General features: G+C 34.2%; 2 protein-coding genes across 2 annotated transcripts; one reads left to right on the forward strand and one right to left on the reverse strand.

Annotated features, from left to right (window-relative positions):
* LOC109328389 (L-arabinokinase-like) lies at positions 544-12735 on the forward strand. The gene is made up of 30 exons (XM_019561834.1): positions 544-749; positions 875-1014; positions 1147-1260; positions 1778-1846; positions 1956-2039; positions 2155-2231; positions 2641-2707; positions 3478-3535; positions 3649-3716; positions 3801-3863; positions 4541-4594; positions 4703-4805; positions 4890-4999; positions 5126-5245; positions 6062-6118; positions 6272-6438; positions 6570-6711; positions 6944-7027; positions 7825-7953; positions 8051-8181; positions 8260-8341; positions 9147-9234; positions 9397-9440; positions 9557-9652; positions 9737-9813; positions 10134-10328; positions 10507-10672; positions 11357-11428; positions 11876-12079; positions 12438-12735. The coding sequence occupies exons 2-30, from the start codon at positions 922-924 to the stop codon at positions 12558-12560; spliced, it is 2937 nt and encodes a 978-aa protein (XP_019417379.1). The 5' UTR covers positions 544-749; positions 875-921; the 3' UTR covers positions 12561-12735.
* On the reverse strand, positions 13791-17517 carry LOC109328390 (proteasome subunit beta type-6). The gene is made up of 8 exons (XM_019561835.1): positions 17276-17517; positions 17103-17179; positions 16872-16927; positions 16467-16539; positions 15324-15435; positions 14572-14645; positions 14235-14309; positions 13791-14137 (listed from the first exon to the last, which is right to left on the reverse strand). Exons 1-8 carry the CDS (start codon positions 17382-17384, stop codon positions 14009-14011), a joined length of 705 nt encoding a protein of 234 aa, XP_019417380.1. The 5' UTR covers positions 17385-17517; the 3' UTR covers positions 13791-14008.

Consider the following 17986-nt stretch of genomic DNA (forward strand, 5'->3'; position numbering starts at 1 on the left):
TACATATTTTATTATTCATGTAATAATTATTTTATATATCAATTATAAAAGAATATTTAAATATATAATTAAAATTAAATAATTATGAATATCTGCTAGTACGTGCACCTGCTCAACCTCAAAATGTAAAATATAAATATATGAGGTTAAATATGGTAGCTTAATAATTTATTCTTTCACTCCTTATCAAAAGTTGTTGCTTATCAAAATAATAATAAACTAATAATAATGTGTAAAAGTCTAACACGAACTCAGTATCAAAAGTCATGCTTATCTCTTTTTGTTTCATTCTCTACTTTTAGTGCCATAAAAATTTAGTCGGAAATGTAATGTAGAGACCAAAATCAAATTTCTTAAAATTTTATCAATTAAAAAATAAAGATACAGGATATAACACAGAAAAACAGGACTTTATCTTCTATAATATAAAGTATACTATTTATATGTGTCATTTGTTATCATTAATTAAAAAACATATATCTAATATAAAAGTTTAGTAATGAAATGTTTTTCTCACTAACATGTGAATTAAAGTGTATGTAAGATGTATCTAAATTGAAGAATGAAGTCCCTTAATTTGATCATATCCTTTTATTTCCTCATATAACCAGATCCGTATCCATAACAATGTCTTCTTTTGTTTTGTTTTGTTTTGTTTTTTTATTACAACATATCTAACTTTTCTTATTGCTAACCTACCTCAACTGTCAACGTCTAACACTCACTTTTTAGTTACACCAGATTTTAAGGTATTATTTGATTATTATAATGATGTTATAGACATTGATATCACATTGTGAATTTGTGATAGACATTTAGTATTTGTATTTGTTTTTCAGAATTATATACACAATTACATATAATATTAGTGTAGCTGTTGATTTTGTTGTTAGTGATTGATTGAGATTGAGATTGAGGATAATGGGGTTCGAGAAGGAGGAATTTGAGAAGAAATTGGTGTTTGCTTACTATGTAACTGGTCATGGTTTTGGCCATGCCACTCGTGTTGCTGAGGTATTATTCATCACCCCTTTCTCCTTTTTCTCTCATTTCTATACCAATTTCAATGATTGTGAAAAAAGTTTGAATCTTTGCTTTGTGGGTTTCATTTCATTTCATTGCATTGCATTGTGTTATGTTGTATAGGTGGTGAGACATCTAATCCTTGCTGGCCATGATGTGCATTTGGTCACTGCTGCTCCTGACTTCGTTTTCTTCCATCAAATTGAAATCAACTCTCCACGCCTATTCTTTCGAAGGGTCAGTTCAATTCACTTTTATTTCTACATCCACCTAGATCATTTAGGTATATCCCCATATACGGAATTACAATGATTAATCTTGACTATTGGATCTTATTTGAACGAGAAGTTTCATAAACAAATGCATGTTCATTTTTTTAGTTGTCATGTCAACATCAAGTAGCTTTTAATCTTAACAATCAATTCATGGTTTTATGGTTAAGATTCACTGTTTTCAGATTCTTATATGCAAATTGTCCTCACTGGATATTTTATTTATGGAAGGAATTCTAGTCTAGCTTGTTGGTGTAACTTGTGAAAGTTCATGTGCTCTGTTAAGTAAAGGGGTATTATTTTCTTACAGTATAAAAAAATGTTAAAGTTGGTCTAGATAATTACAGTTTGTTACATATTATACAGATCACTTATTCTTTTTTGAGAATTGAATTCTCAGAATCAGACCTCAATGTTGTCTTAACGAAAATACTGCAGCAATTAAGGATAACTATTTGTCCATTTTTACAAAAAAAATGCAGGTGCTTTTGGACTGTGGAGCTGTCCAATCAGATGCTTTAACAGTCGATCGCCGTGCTTCCTTAGAAAAGGTATAGGAACATGATTTCTCATTTGAATAGTTAAGCCATATTGCTTCAAGTTGGATCCTCTAAGTTTAATTTTTTCTGTCACTGGTTGGTTTGTATTTGGTTATATTAGTATTCTGAGACAGCAGTGAAGCCCCGTGCTAGTATCTTGGCAACGGAGACAGAGTGGCTGAACTCCATCAAAGCCGACTTAGTGGTACATAAAATATTTTCCACCTCATCATTATCAATGAAACAATATTATGAATTTAATTTCTAATAAAGTAACTTTGAATACAATGCATTTAATTTTGGCGGATCCTTGTAAGCAGGTTTCTGATGTTGTCCCAATAGCATGTCGTGCGGCAGCCGATGCGGGTATCCGCTCGGTTTGTGTGGCCAATTTCAGGTAATTTATGTATATTGAAACTTTTTCTTCTTAATGATATGTGCAATTGTCACTGTAGGATGCCAATATGCCTTTTGCCAATGCTGCCACTCTAATAGAAAATGTAGCAAATAAAATTGTTGTGTAGGCTTGTGCATCCTTCATCTTGGTTTTATGTCTCTCAATTGCCACTTATTCATTCCAATGCTTGCTTGGTGTGTGTGTGTGTATATATATTTGTTCCACCACATCCTTAAATTGCTTATGGGGATTTGAATTCAATTTCCAATTCATGCCTTAATCTAACTTTAAAATGTAAATGAGTGTTCAAGAGTAAGTATTTTATTTCATGATTTGATTTAAATCGGTTTACTTATTTTTGTTAAATTGTATCAGTAAGTCCTATTGTTCGATATCTTTGTGATTTCAGTTGGGACTTCATCTATATAGATTATGTCATGGATGCTGGACCTACTTATCGTTCAATGATTTGGCAGGTAACAGCAATATTCTTAATATGAAATTATCTCGTCCCTTCTATTTGTCCTTCGAGACAAATAATAGAGACTGCCACTGATTGTCTAACTTAAATTTGATGCTGGTTTTATGTCTGGTTTATGAATGACACACAAATTGGATGCCATATGTAGTTTCTGGTCTCATGATCTTGAGCCTCTGGGGTTTTGTTGTTTCCAGCCTTTGGTTGCAATTACACCAGCGTCTCATGGCTGAAATCAGTCATTTCCTCTGTATGAGAGTGTCGTCTGTCACATTTATTTGTGATTACTTGTGACAGTGGTTGTTCTAAAGTGATTCATCATGTTATCATTGTGTGTCTGAGTTGACTTTGGATTCTAAATTGTAAGTTTTGGAATCTAAATTGTAAGTTTTCAAGTTGCTGTTTTATTTCTAACTATAATATAAGTAAACTGATGTTAGATAGTCGGCATTTTGTCACCTGTATGAAACTTATGATAAAAATCTATTTTTTATGTCTGTGACCTTTTAACATTCTAAGCTATCGCGATTGGTGAAGAACAAGGCAGAACTCAAACAAAAATGAAAATGAATCAGAATACTTGAAGTTCATCGATGCTCCTAGTTTCTAAAGCTAATGTGATGTTTACAAAGCATACTAAGGGGCTAAATGGAAGTAAAAAACTTTAGATAAAAGATGCATTGAAGTAAAAAAACTTTGGTGTCCTTTTTTTCCTTTTCTATGGTTTAACCAAGATTAATAGGTGTAGTTGTTTATTTACTGATGCAGATAGCTGAGGACTATTCCCATTGCGAGTTCCTAATTCGCCTTCCAGGATATTGCCCAAGTATGTTGATTCTTATAAAATTTCATGACTAATTCTTAACATAATTTAAATGCCCTGCCAAATATGATATTGCGAATGATTAAAAAGATTTGTGGCATCTATAATTTTTGCAGTGCCTGCTTTTCGTGATGTTATTGACATACCTCTTCTTGTGAGGAGGTTGTACAAATCTCCAAAAGAGGTACCACCTCACTAACCATTGTTAAGATCTTCCATTAGAGGATTTAGTTCCTAATGTATAAGCTCGTAACTTCCATTTTTGAAGGTGAGGGAAGAACTTGGGATAGCAGACGATGTGAAGCTAGTTATTCTCAACTTTGGTGGTCAGGTGATTACTTAAATCCCTTTTCAGGGACCAGACATAGATAGTAATTTTTCCTTTTTGTCTGGTGATAAAATATGCTTCTACTGTATTGCACTGTGGTATTTTACTCTTGTACCTGATTTCTACTTAACCCTTGGATTGCTGTAACTCCATAAAGGTGATTTTTTTTGTTTGAGTTACATCTAAGGTCTTCATCTTAAATATCAAATATGAAACCGCGTGAAGCCAGATTTATGTGTTCAGTGTACATACATTGATTTAAATCAAAACTATTGTATCAACTTGTGTGAGTTTTAAGTCATGAATTTGTCCTGATGAATTTATGATATCTTCCATGTTCCGTGAACAGTCTTCATTTCTGTGAGTTAGTCGTGAATACTTTAGTGCTTGATATTTGTACAATCATCAGTGAATATAATCATTTATTGTCGTTGAATACGTGAATTATCTGAGGTATCTTTGGTTGGATATTTTACTTGTATTTGGGATATAGTCTGCAGTTCTGATAAAGATATTTTACTGGATCCCTCATGGTCATATACTAGTTTGTTTGTCTGGTTGTCATGATCATATATTTGCGAGTTTTTTGGCATTTGTATCACGAACCTCTTTCGGTCTAAACAGAGCTACTACCATGATCTGACTTTTTCTACCTCTCTGATGTCTTGTCTGGTAACCAGCCATCAGGATTGAAGCTAAAGGAGGAGTTCTTACCTTCTGGTTGGTTGGGCTTGGTACTTCCTGAACCATTCTTCTTTGACTCTTAGTCTGATTGAAAATGTTCTTTGATTAATGTACAACTCATACACATTATTCAGTGATTTGTTGCTTTTCTGATCCAGGTTTGTGGTGCTTCTGACACCGAGGACCTTCCAGTAAACTTTAGAAAACTTGCCAAAGATGCATATACACCTGACATTATTGCAGCATGCGACTGTATGCTTGGTTAGTAACTTAATATGAAACTTCCGTAGCTCTGAAGCTCGACCAAATGGAAAAAAGTTATACTTACTGAATTTTATAATTTAGGAAAAATTGGATATGGCACTTTCAGTGAAGCCCTGGCATACAAGTGTCCTTTTGTCTTTATACGTCGAGATTATTTCAATGAAGAACCTTTTTTGAGACATATGCTTGAGGTACTCCCCCCTTCTCTCTCTCTTCTCTTGGATGTTTGAGTTATACTTACTAGTTTCTTGTCTTCCTTCCATGTTTCTCATTGAGAGTCTTACAAAATAGTAATTATCTTCTGGTTTTTGACTTAGTATTATCAAGGTGGTGTTGAAATGATTAGGAGGGATTTACTCACTGGTCACTGGAAACCTTATCTTGAACGGGCGATAAGTTTGAAGCCATGCTATGAAGCACCCATTGATGGTGGCGAGGTACATTCTTTCTCTTGAATTAATTGATTTCTCAAGAAGTGTTATTGAGAACAGATGAATTTTGATTTATCATTTATGTAATTTTATATATAAATGGGCTGTTTGTGTTGATTATCATGTAACTCATTAAGAATGATCAATGGCATGTTTTATAGCAAAACATGATAGCACCCTTTGATCTTTGTAGCTGACCCCACCTAGTGGAAAAATGCATTGTTTTTGTTGTTATCTTTAAAATTTTCACCTAGCCTATACACATGAGCAATGAGTGGTTGGGTAATGAAGGAAATAGTGGATGAACTAATATCAACAAAATATATAGAATGGATATAGCATGCCTTACTAATTCCCTTAGGATGACACCTCGTATATCGTATTCCCATTTTCTGTATCCTATATTTGGGTTAGTTAGTATTACACTTTTTATCTTTACTACAATTTTGAATGACAATCCAATTCCCCATATGTGATTAAAGTCATCCTGAATGCAAGGAATATTTTAAATTTTATCTTATATCTCAGTAATAGAACCAACACCAAAATTTATTCACCTACCATTAAGTCTGTGACTGCCCGTAATTTTAGTTTTCGGGATGAGTTATACAATCTCATTTTGTCTGGGACCTTAAAGTATTTGAATTTTTAGTTGGATATGACTTTCCATTCATTATAGTGTACCTTGTTTTCAAATGCTTTGTTTCAAAATTATTTGAGGGTTGCTCCTATATGTCGGCATGTAGTTTATTAATCTTTGAAGTGTTTATGTATTTGCAAAAGAGTTGATAATGTTTTCCATAAACATCTTAAAAAATGTAGGTGGCAGCCCAAATCCTGCAGGAGGCAGCTTCTGGAAAGAATTATGCATCAGATAAGGTACGGGACCTCTAATACCTATTAGTTGCAGTATCGTTTTTTTATCAATTTTGTCAAACTGCTGGTAACTTCAGCCTCATGAAGATCTTGAGAAAGGGATGAAACTTACATTAATTTTTTTCCCATTTGCATATTGACATAAATAATATTTAGCTTAGTGGGGCAAGAAGATTGCGTGATGCCATAGTTCTTGGGTATCAACTACAAACTGTCATTGGGCGGGATATTGCAATTCCAGAATGGTATTCAGTGGCTGAAAACAAACTTGGGCCCTCACCACCAGCTTCCCCTGTGGATAACGGAAACTCTGTATTCAACTCGTGAGTATCACTTCACTTCTATTATGTGTTTATAATCGCATTCATGGTTATAATATGTTTGGTTGTTTCTTAATAGACTAGACAACTGTATTTTCTTTGTTTCTTTATACTATTTTCTTCTTCTTCTTCAGGCATGCTCAAGACTTTGAGATTCTTCATGGAGATGTCCAAGGTCTTCCAGATACAGTGGATTTCTTGAAGAGCTTATCTGAACTGAATGAGAAACAAAAAATACGTGAGCGTAAAGCTGCTGCGAATCTCTTCAACTGGGAGGTCATGATCCTTTCACATCAGTCATTTACTTATAAATTTCTATTCCGTTGAACGTTGACTAACATGTCTCAATGGCAACTAGAAATGCTCTTAAAGACAGAAATACTGCATAGAATGTTTGCTATTACTATTGAAATTACTGGGACTACGCTACATAATTTGTTAAACTCAAACACCTAATCTTTATGATATTTATTCTTTAATCTCTGATTTTGATCCATTCTTCTCACAGGAAGAAATTTTTGTGACAAGAGCTCCCGGCAGGTTAGATGTAATGGGTGGTATTGCTGACTATTCTGGAAGTCTTGTCCTGCAGGTTGACCTTTATATCTGCTTAGGTTTTTAATTTGTATTGTATACCTATTATGTCTCATTTGTAAACTGAACTATGTAGTTTTACATTCATGATAGTATATAATTATTATAGACATGACTTTTTAAAGTTTTGTTATTGTGCATCTAAGTACTACACCCAGTAGAATGATAAGATATGTTTATTTTTCTTTCAAGAAAGTTGAGTGGCACCAGGTATTGTTCTGGTTACTATTTCCATATTTTTGTTGTTGATTGTAAAATTATATGAAGAAGCCTGAACATATCGAATAGAATATAAACATCTGCTTCTACTACTCCTGTGATATGATTAAAAATGGTTGACAATGATCAAACACTAGCTCTGATACATTTGGTGACACTCTAAAGTGAGCAGCATTTTTATATTTTATCATGATAATGGATGCATTGAAGTATATAAAATGTGAGAATTTTAGGGAAGGGATGGAAAGGAAAGGGAAAAGAGAGATCGAGAGGAACCTATTTGATTATATAGTAAGTAAAAAGCAAATAAGAAATTCCCGGCGAAGAGAAATAACATTAATTAGATATAACATCAGCAGATTTAGTACAATGCATATCCAGCAATCTAAAGGTCAATACTTATCTTTCATTGAGGAACTGTATAATCAGACCTTAGAAAAATGAAAATACCAAATATGCTTATTTTATATGAATAACAGTTAACTGTGAAAATGATATTGAAGTAGCAAAGTTATTCTTGAATTCTAGACAAGCACTTATTCACTGCTTACTTCTGTTGCTTTTTCACTGTTGCAGATGCCGATCAAAGAAGCCTGTCATGTTGCTTTGCAAAGAATCCATCCAAGCAAGCATAGGTTGTGGAAACATGCCGAGGCTCGCCATGAAGATGAGGAAAAACAAAAGCCAGCCGCTGTCTTGCAAATTGTATGTTGGAGAATTTGCAAAATTAATGAATACTAATCTAGGAAATGATAGTGGCTTTTCTTTGTGTATTTTTCCACTGAATTTTGGATCATGGCAGGTGTCATATGGCTCAGAGCTGGGCAATCGTAGTCCAACCTTTGATATGGATTTATCTGATTTTACGGAAGGAGGGAAGCCAATCTCATATGAAAAAGCAAGGAAATACTTTGCACAAGATCCTTCTCAAAAGTGGGTAGTACTTGGAAAGATTTCATATGCACAAGGAATTTCTGCCATTTTATTATACTAATATCATTGGTGCTGCAGGTGGGCAGCATATGTTGCAGGCGCAATTGTGGTCTTGATGAATGAATTGGGTGTGCATTTTGAAGATAGTATCAGCATGCTGGTACCTACTGTTCTCTAACTAAGTTATACTATATTTCAGCAAACAAATATCCTACTGACTGATGAGAGAATTTTCCATAAACGGTGATAACATAATTGCCATAGCATTTAATTTTCATCCAATTAGTGTAAAAATCTTGACGATGGGGTGTTTCAGTTTTTTAATACAAGAAATGAAGTTGATATACGTTACTGCTCTGGTTCAATGTCTTTGGAAGAAATAATACTGCCATATGGCTGTTTACACTAAAAATGTAATTTTGTTGTGATGAACTTCGACAAAAAGGCATTAGCAATTATCAGACAAATAAAGATCTGTAGGGACAAATGTCGAAAACATAGCATTAAATTAACCCGTGTCAATTTCCCCCCTCCTTTCCAAGTAAATTATTCCAGAAGTACATAATTCATATTACCATGGTTGTCCCCTTTTACCACCCTTTCCTTGCCTAGAAGCTTCGAATTCCCTCATATTTCAGTTGTTGAAATGATAAGGTTTTATGTCTTGCTAGTTTCCACTAAATTACTGTTGTTGCTACATTTGTCTTTAGTGAAAAACTATATATATAATATTATTTAGAATATCAGGAAAGTTTAGGGGGCATAATCAGAAGAACCAATTCCATAGGCTATAGATGGGAGAATACGGTTCTTTTAGTGACATGATGATAAATTTAGAAGATTCATCTTTAGTGGATATCCTAGTTGAGGTGCTAAAAAACCACAACGTTAGACTGTAATTCTGTTATGTATTTCCTTTTAATCTCTTTTGCTAAGATCTAGGTATTCTGAACAAATATGAATAGGTTTCATCTGCTGTCCCAGAAGGGAAAGGTGTATCATCTTCTGCATCTGTGGAGGTTGCTAGCATGTCTGCTATTGCAGCTGCTTTTGGTAATCATGATTTATTTTGATTTGTATTTTACAAGTAACATTACTATTCATTCTCATGGAGTAAGGTTGATGTTCTTCGATAGTTTTTTCTCTAGGAAATATCTGTGTGTTCAATAAGCAAAATATTTTTAATCAAGATTAATTTCTAAATCCATAATGCAGGACTAAATATCAGCATGAGAGATCTGGCGTTGCTCTGCCAAAAGGTTTAAACTTTTGTAGTATTCTGATCTATGTTAATTCCCCTTGTGTGATAGATTTTTTATTGAGCATGCATTCTCCACATATATAACTTCACCCATTCTTCTAAAAAAATCATTAGGTAGAAAATCACATTGTAGGAGCTCCATGCGGTGTCATGGATCAGATGACTTCAGCATGTGGTGAAGCCAACAAACTTCTTGCAATGATTTGCCAGGTATGCATCACTGCAAGCAACACAACAATAATGCTTTTTTATTCCTTAGAGACATTATCATGCCGCTTCTTTTTATCCATGCAGCCTGCAGAGATTGTTGGCCTAGTAGAAATTCCCAAAAACATCCGGTTCTGGGGAATTGATTCCGGAATAAGACACAGGTACGCAGTCTTTTACTATGACCAATTTCCTTCCTATATTATTTTTCTGCTATATGCCATCGTTTTGACTTGCCTTACTTAAGAACTCCATGTTTCAAGAAGTTAGCCAGCAATCAAAATTAGGCTATAAAAGGTGAAGGTCTGATTGTCCGAGTTTTATAGGTCGAAGGAACCTTCTAAGTCTTCTAGAGTACAACTGACAACAATCCATGTTACTGATATTCTTAAATTGTTAATAATTACTATCCTCAACATTTTTTTCCATTCTTGTTATATCTTCATGATATTCCTGGATCATTGTAACGGTTGTATATTCTCAGTGTTGGAGGTGCAGACTATGGCTCTGTCAGAATTGGTGCCTTTATGGGTCTGAAGATGATTAAGTCCAGGGCTTCTGAGTTATTGTCCGAGATAAGTAGCATTGAGTTGAGTTCTGATGAAACGGAGCAAGATGATATAAGCCTGCTAAAAAAAGAAGCCTCGCTAGATTATTTATGTAATTTGTCTCCCCACAGGTAAAGACTTTGTTCTTTCAATTGGTCCTATACTCTGTTAAGTGGACTATGAGGTTCTAGATTTTTTGACATGTTTGATTTCTTCCACCACATTATCCTTTTGGGTACCAGTACCCCTCCTTAGTCCTTATATCTTGAAGTAATATAGAATTTATTCCTTTTAAGTTTCTTTTGACAGATACGAGGCTATTTATGCTGACGTAATTCCTAAGTCCATTATTGGTGGGACGTTTTTGGAGAAATACAAAAATCACAATGATTCTGTCACTGTTATTGATGAGAAGTGTACTTATGGAGTGAAAGCTCCCAATAAACACCCTGTCTATGAAAATTTCAGAGTCAAGGTTAGGACTTTGTCCAAATGCTTAATTGGTTAATAGTAACTAATTGCTGACTCTACTGCTAGCATAGTATTCCTCAATTTCATGCCTTGTAATTTGTGAAATTAAGAGCTATTGCTTTGTTTGAGTTGGTTTTGTACTTTTGTAAGAAATTAGTAATTTATAAGTTTCTAGGAGTTTATGATTACAATAAGACATCCAAGACTCAATTTGAAAATGCATACATGAATGTAGGTATTCATGGATCATGAACTTAGGAACTAGTGGTAGATGTATATGGCTTGCATGACCAAGAATAAGATTAGAGATTTTCTCCAGACCCCCTTGCCTACCACACTTCTGTTATCCGACATGTTTGACTATGGGCAAACACACAAATCTCGGAGTCTTTTTTGTAAAACTCCATTGTGGCCATCTGCTACTGAAGACATATCATCTTCAAAATATATTTTCTTGACATAGTCAAGCCAACCAAAGCTTTTTACAACTCAATCATGCACATACAACTTATTATAGTGCATTGAGCATGTTTGTCTGTATCCATTGCCACACATAATGTAAATCATTTAAGACAGAGCTGCATTAAATTTTTATTTTCTAGATATGGTTACTTATACCTGTTATTGTGCATCAATTAATTTCATGTTTCCTGTTATACACTATTTGAATCAATTTTATGGTATGCAGACCTTTAAAACACTGCTAACGTCAGCAACTTCAAGTGAGCAACTTACAGCCTTAGGAGAATTGCTATATCAGGTACAAATGTACAATAATGTTTAATTTCAGTTTATCAATTCAAAGAACTATGTTTTTTCATATGAATCTTACAAAAGATAAAATGAAATAAACAAGTCTGAGTTCCACATTTTAGAAATTTCGGTTCCATGTTTTGGTATTTGCAATTATGATTTTTGTATGTTATGAACAATTGCTTCTTAACATGTTAAAAGGTAACATGTTTGGATTTATAACATTGAATATGAGGACAACTCTCAAATCAAGGGTTTCATTATCTGTGTTAGAGGAAGTTTATAGCTTTATTTTCTTTAATAACCCAAAATTCAATCTGGACAGGCTTTTATTACTTGTTTGATGAAGAGCTGTGTTTTTGTTTCTTCAATATAAACATTGGTATTGGAATTGAAGAAAACCAAAATATAAAAAGGAGAAAATTGGTTTTTAACTTGTAACTTCTATTTGCAGTGCCACTATAGCTATAGTGCTTGTGGACTTGGCTCTCATGGAACAGATAGGCTTGTACATATAGTACAAGAGTTGCAGCATAGTGCAGCATCTGAATCCGAAGGTGGAACGTTATATGGAGCCAAGATTACAGGTGGGGGTTCTGGTGGAACAGTTTGTGTAATTGGTAGAAATTGTCCGAAGAGCGACGAACAGATTTCCCAGGTAACTTATAACTGCTATTTCATGTCTCTTTTGGGTGAGCTGGTGCTAACTTTTTTATAAATATTAACCTCTGTCAGACAAAAATTTTCTATAATCAGTCATATTCAAATGCATATGCCTTAAAGATTTAAACTTTTCGAACTTGGCCGACCATTTTTCCCATTGTTTTGCATGTATTTTTTGTTATGGATCGGGTAATAATTTGGTTATGGATTCAATATTGATGACATGATGAGTAATTCTGTTCCACTATTTTCCGTTCCATTTCATCTTCTCCGTAAAGCTCGGGAGTCGGAAGAGGTTCATAAATGAGGTTTCATGAAATGATCTGAATTTGATGTATGCATTTCTATTTCAGCTTCAGCAGAGGTACCAAAAAGCCACCGGTTACTTGCCCTATGTTTTTGAGGGTTCATCACCGGGTGCCGGAAAGTTCGGGTACCTGAAAATACGCTCTTGCTCTACTCCCCAGAATAGTTAATTTCAGTCGCGAGGATGATAGAGCAGTCATGTTGGAGAAGAAAATCTAATTATGGATCACATTGAAGTACCTTATAATCCTTATCTTTATTTTTTCCCCAGAACTTGAGTATGATAAAATTTTGAATAGCTTCCTAATTTCATTAGTTAATTACATTTTACTGAATCTTGTTTTTTGTTATCTTTTTATTGCAATTTATGGCCAGAACTAACATTGTTTTCATTTGGTTCAAGAAGGGGATACCCCTACAATTTTCACAATAATTCAGCAGCTATGTAATTTCATCAGAAACCATTTGATCACATATTAGTTTCACATAGCTTATTAGATCATTTAGCCTGAACTCCCCCATTGGTACAAACTCATACACCAGTATCAGATGGATAACACATTCTGTTGCAACTTTTTACAACTCAATATCCCTTGATTTTTAATGCAAGTGCTTAGTTAGCATGGTTTTATCATGGTTCAGCATTCTCAAGTAATTCTATTATCAGTATGTGAACAAATATTACAACTTTACTTTGCATCTTGTCCTGCATAAACCAGGTGGGATTGCATGATCAAATATTGGTAATAGATTGTACAAGATTAAAATAAAAAATAACTAATATACATGTATGTGGTGCTTATTAAATCACCATCTCATAATTACAGACAAGAATACTATGATTCTCAATTGAACCCTACAATATTGTACAATGCATGTGCAGAAATTTTACTGACTGAACATCAAGGCTGCATAAAGCCATGGGTCATCTTGACAAAATCATTCATGTGATGCTGTTTCCTTTCCTTTTTCAAGTTACGAAGTTATAACAACAAAATTCGAACTTCTAGTATGTGGAGTGATGCATAAAGAGGGATTTAAATTTAACTTTGGACTTGAAACAAAAAAAGTTATAAGGACATCGACACAAAGTCACAAACTATGGTTGTATGACAAAGTGAATGGAACCCTTTAAAACAATCATAGATTTAACCTTGAAAACCACAGAACTTTTAAGCAATTGCATAGTCATAACTCTTTAACTAATTTCAAATCAATGCCAAAACAAAATACGATGGAAGGAAATGGAAACCATAAAGAGAGGTGCTCAACGATGTACAAGTAGAACTAAAAAAACTAGCATTCTTCTTTCTTTAAAGGGACAATGTGTCACAGAATGATTTTTAGACCGGTAGGATATGACATTTTCCATCTATTTAATACTACTAAGTGGGAAGAGAGGTAAAAAACCAGCATGAGTTTATAATTGCTCTGTATAGCATCACCATAGAAATGTTACTTGACAGACATATGATTTAAAAAGTAACCATGGTACACAATGTGGCTAAAAACAATATCCAACCAAACAATGTATGGTTAAACAAATAGTTTAGTTCAGAAAGAAAAAAAAGACGATAAGATATCTAGCTGGGCAAGATTCTTGAGCACATCAACTTCTTTAGATGTTCATTGGCTCAGGGGCACCACCAAGAATGTCTAGCAATGAGTTCTGAGGCTCCAGTTCCTCATGCCATAACGGAAGTTGATCACCGGGGTAGAAATTCCTGGTCACTCCCTCTGAGTTTATCTACAAGGAATTGAAATCAAGTGGTTTCAAATTATTGTGCATATTTAAAATACAAGCATTATATTTCAGACACAAGTCACTGTTGATGAAGTCTTACTATGACGGTTCGGACCACACCACCACTTGCACCATCACGAGCAATGGCCAGTGAAACTGCCTTTTTCACTAAATCCTGTCATACAATATGAAAAGGTGGGTTCATTAACAAGGATGTTGACATAAATCCACACCCCAAAACAAACTAAGAAATCCTCAAATTTTCTGATAGATTCTAAATTATTAGCCATTGTCCATATCCAAAGCATATTGTTGTCATAACGTGAAAACTAGGTCGGGTCCCCAAAAAACTAACATCCAGAACGATCTGTTTGGGACTGAATCTACTCTTCATTTTTTAACTTTGAAGAGGCAGTAGTGATAATCAAAATCCATACCTCAGCTTCATCCTTGGTCATTCCTTCTTTCCAGGCTTGGTCAAAAAATCCATACAAGTAACTGGAGCCAGACCCTGTAAAACAGAACTCAAGTAAATCATAGCTACACAAACAAAAGTCATGCATGCATCCCAGGGAAAAAAACCAGAAGGTATAAAAATAATAACATGGTATACTATGAGAGAACCCACATAAAATTTTCGACAAGCCTAAGCAAAATTGATATGATATATATGATTAGCCAAGTGATAAAACCAAATCATCATAGACTTAGCAATTTCAAAATTCCCATCTCCAGTGAGAAAAATCCATCGTTCTACAAGCCTAAGCTACACAAGAGAAGATACACATTGAAAGAGGAAGAAATTAATCAGGTTTCAATATAAAACTATAATAAAAGGATTCTATGTTTTCCACTTTAATTTCCTTCCATTCGTCCACGCCAGACTGGAAGAGGAGAGCATTATTTGGGGCTATGCTTGGATTTTTTATCTTTAAATCCAATTCTAGATAGACGTATATAGAATCTAGATTCATTTTTCTGTGAAGGGTTCACCATGCAACATTGATTCTTAAGAACTAAAATAGATCTAAGTTATACAGATCTCGATAACAAGGTCTAATAATCTGTGGAGGTGAACTGAGTGATGCAAGCAGCACAGTATTTAGGGAAACACACATGTCTAAATGAATGTACATTCAGAAATCATAATAGAAATTGTATAAGAAGGCATATTCTAACTAAAAAATACCTCCAATGGAAAAAGGTTGCTGTACTATGGTTCCACCCAGAGGGACTCCATAAATTTGACCACCTTCATATTTGTCCCAACCACCAATAATTAGCCCAGTCTGTAAGGAATTCTGCAAAATATATATAATGACAGACATCAGAATATCTGAATGAGTGTCTATCAGACAACTAAGACAAGCTCGCTAAAACAATATCATTGTTAAGGGCAAAGGTCCTCCAATATGTATAGTCTACTTTAGAGTCTAATGTTGTGTGAATTTAGACCAAAATGTGATGTTGAATCCTTGGGTGAGTATAATGAGCTCAACCTTTTATCATATTCAATGGTCTAGATTGATGCACATTAAATAAAATGTATATTATAGGAGCCAAATTGCGGACCGCATCACGCGATGCGGCCGCAATATTGCGGTTGCGGTGACCGCCGCAACCGCATCACACCGCAATTGCGGTGTGATCCCGATTCACAGTGATGCGACCGCAACAGGCCACGATGCAACCGCATTTGGACCGCATCGGGCCGCAACAGAACCGCATCAGGCCGCATCAGACCGCATCGATGTCAAAAATATGTTTTCTCTCACAAAATAATTCACACCGCAATGGCCGCAATCCGCATCGCAATGGTCGCAATGACCGCAATGACCGCAATCGCAATAACCGCAACCGCAACCGCTATCGCGACCGCAACCGCAATTTAAAACACTGAGCCCAACCAATTGTTAAACCTGTAAAGACATTAACTCTTTATTATATTAAGTTGCCCAAAAAGATCATTGCTTTTGCAAATGGGGCTCAGGCCAATAACCATGAAACCTAAAAAATAATGATAGTAATAATAACAGTTTTTTTATCAGAACACTACCAAACAATAACACTTAGCACTTAGCCGGCCGGCCCAAATTTCATGATTGGGGTGAACTGTGTAATATCCTTCAACAACAATGAAAGTAATAGATAGTATAATTCCTTTACAATCTATTCCAAACTTCAACTTCTTGATTTCATATTTGGTAAAAATGAAGAAAATCTTAGACAAGCAGTGTTTAGCATTAGATGCTATAACTCTTGATAGACGCTCAGGTGACTCAAGTATGTCTATCTAATTAACAAAGCAAAGGTTAAAGACTTAAAGTCAAACCTTGTTGTTATATGCGAGAAGGCGGACAAGGTTCGCAGCAACTTTGACAGTTGCAGGTTGTCCAAGCTGTATCCTATACAAATAGAAAACCAACTTCAGGTGAACATCATGATAAATGCACAAAAATCAAAGAGGACGTTTCAATGACCAAACAGAGAGCTTATTTGCTTGTTAGAACAATTAATTTTCATAAACATGGGGAAAATGTTCAATGAACTCTCTTACTATAATACTTTTTTGGCCTTATTTCAATAAGCTTACCAGAGAACCTTATGATTATAAAAATGTTATTGAATAAGCACTTAAATTTTTTACCTAAACACACCCATAGTATATAAAACTTAATCTTAGAATAAGAAAAAAGAATATCACATTAACATATAATGGAGGAGTAAATTGACTTACGTGTGTTGATGGAGGAAGTATCGAACATAATCAGAAACAACCTGAGAATCTGCAGCCTGAAAAAAATTGCAAATCAGCATTTCCATGACCTAAATAATCATCTTCAAAATGAGAAGTACAATTGTATAACAACATCAAACACAACATATAAATATAAACATAATAACTGAAACATATAATCAAATACAAGATTAAAACGAAGAACCAAATAAAATGAAGAGAATAAAATACCGATCCAGAGCGGCAGACATAGACATTATCAGTGAGCTGAGTAATTTTATCAGATGCACGGTTTGCAACATATACACCTGAATCAAAGATGAATCAAATATCAATCAAGTTAAAAACGAAAAGGAAAAGGAAGGAATGGAATTGATTTGATCGATTAGGGTTTGTGAGAGTACCGGTGCTGGTTCTAGAATCAGCTCCGAGTACGACACCACCGTCGTAAGTAACACCGATGATGGTTGTTCCCATGGAATGGGGAGCGTTCAGATCAAAGTTGACATCCATGATTTCGATTTCGATTCGATTGGGCGCAGAATGAAAGAAGAAGAAGAAAAATGTAAAAACAAAAGGTTCAATGCCCTAACAACGAGAAGGAACGTAAATTCAAGTTCTTTTCCTAATTTTATTTTTAATAATTCAATTTAATTAGAATTTTAGACTTGGAGCACAAGTTTGTTTCTCTCGGAATAAAATAAATAAATCTAAGAAGAATATGTGTAGTATAATAAATTAGTAAGGATTTATCTACGGTGTAAATGTTTTTAACAATGTTAATAAATCATTTATCATTTATTTATTAACTACTATTGACTCTCAAACAAAAGTAATACAAATCAATAATAGATTTTAAAGATGTACTGATAGTGTAAAAAAATATACATTGTCGGTACACTAATTTTAAACTCAACTAATAATGTGAAACCAAAAAAAGTTAATAATGTTTATTTATATAGGGAAATGATCCACTTACTTTAAGAGTAAATTTAAAAGACTTACTCATCATCATATTCATCAATTCTAGGAATATTCAATGGTTTAGATCTACTCACTGATTCAAATCATTGGATTTCCTTAAAATTGATGGCTAGGATGGGGAGTAAGTCTTT

Source organism: Lupinus angustifolius, chromosome LG15 (genome assembly GCF_001865875.1).
Source record: "Lupinus angustifolius cultivar Tanjil chromosome LG15, LupAngTanjil_v1.0, whole genome shotgun sequence".
NCBI lineage: Eukaryota > Viridiplantae > Streptophyta > Magnoliopsida > Fabales > Fabaceae > Lupinus > Lupinus angustifolius.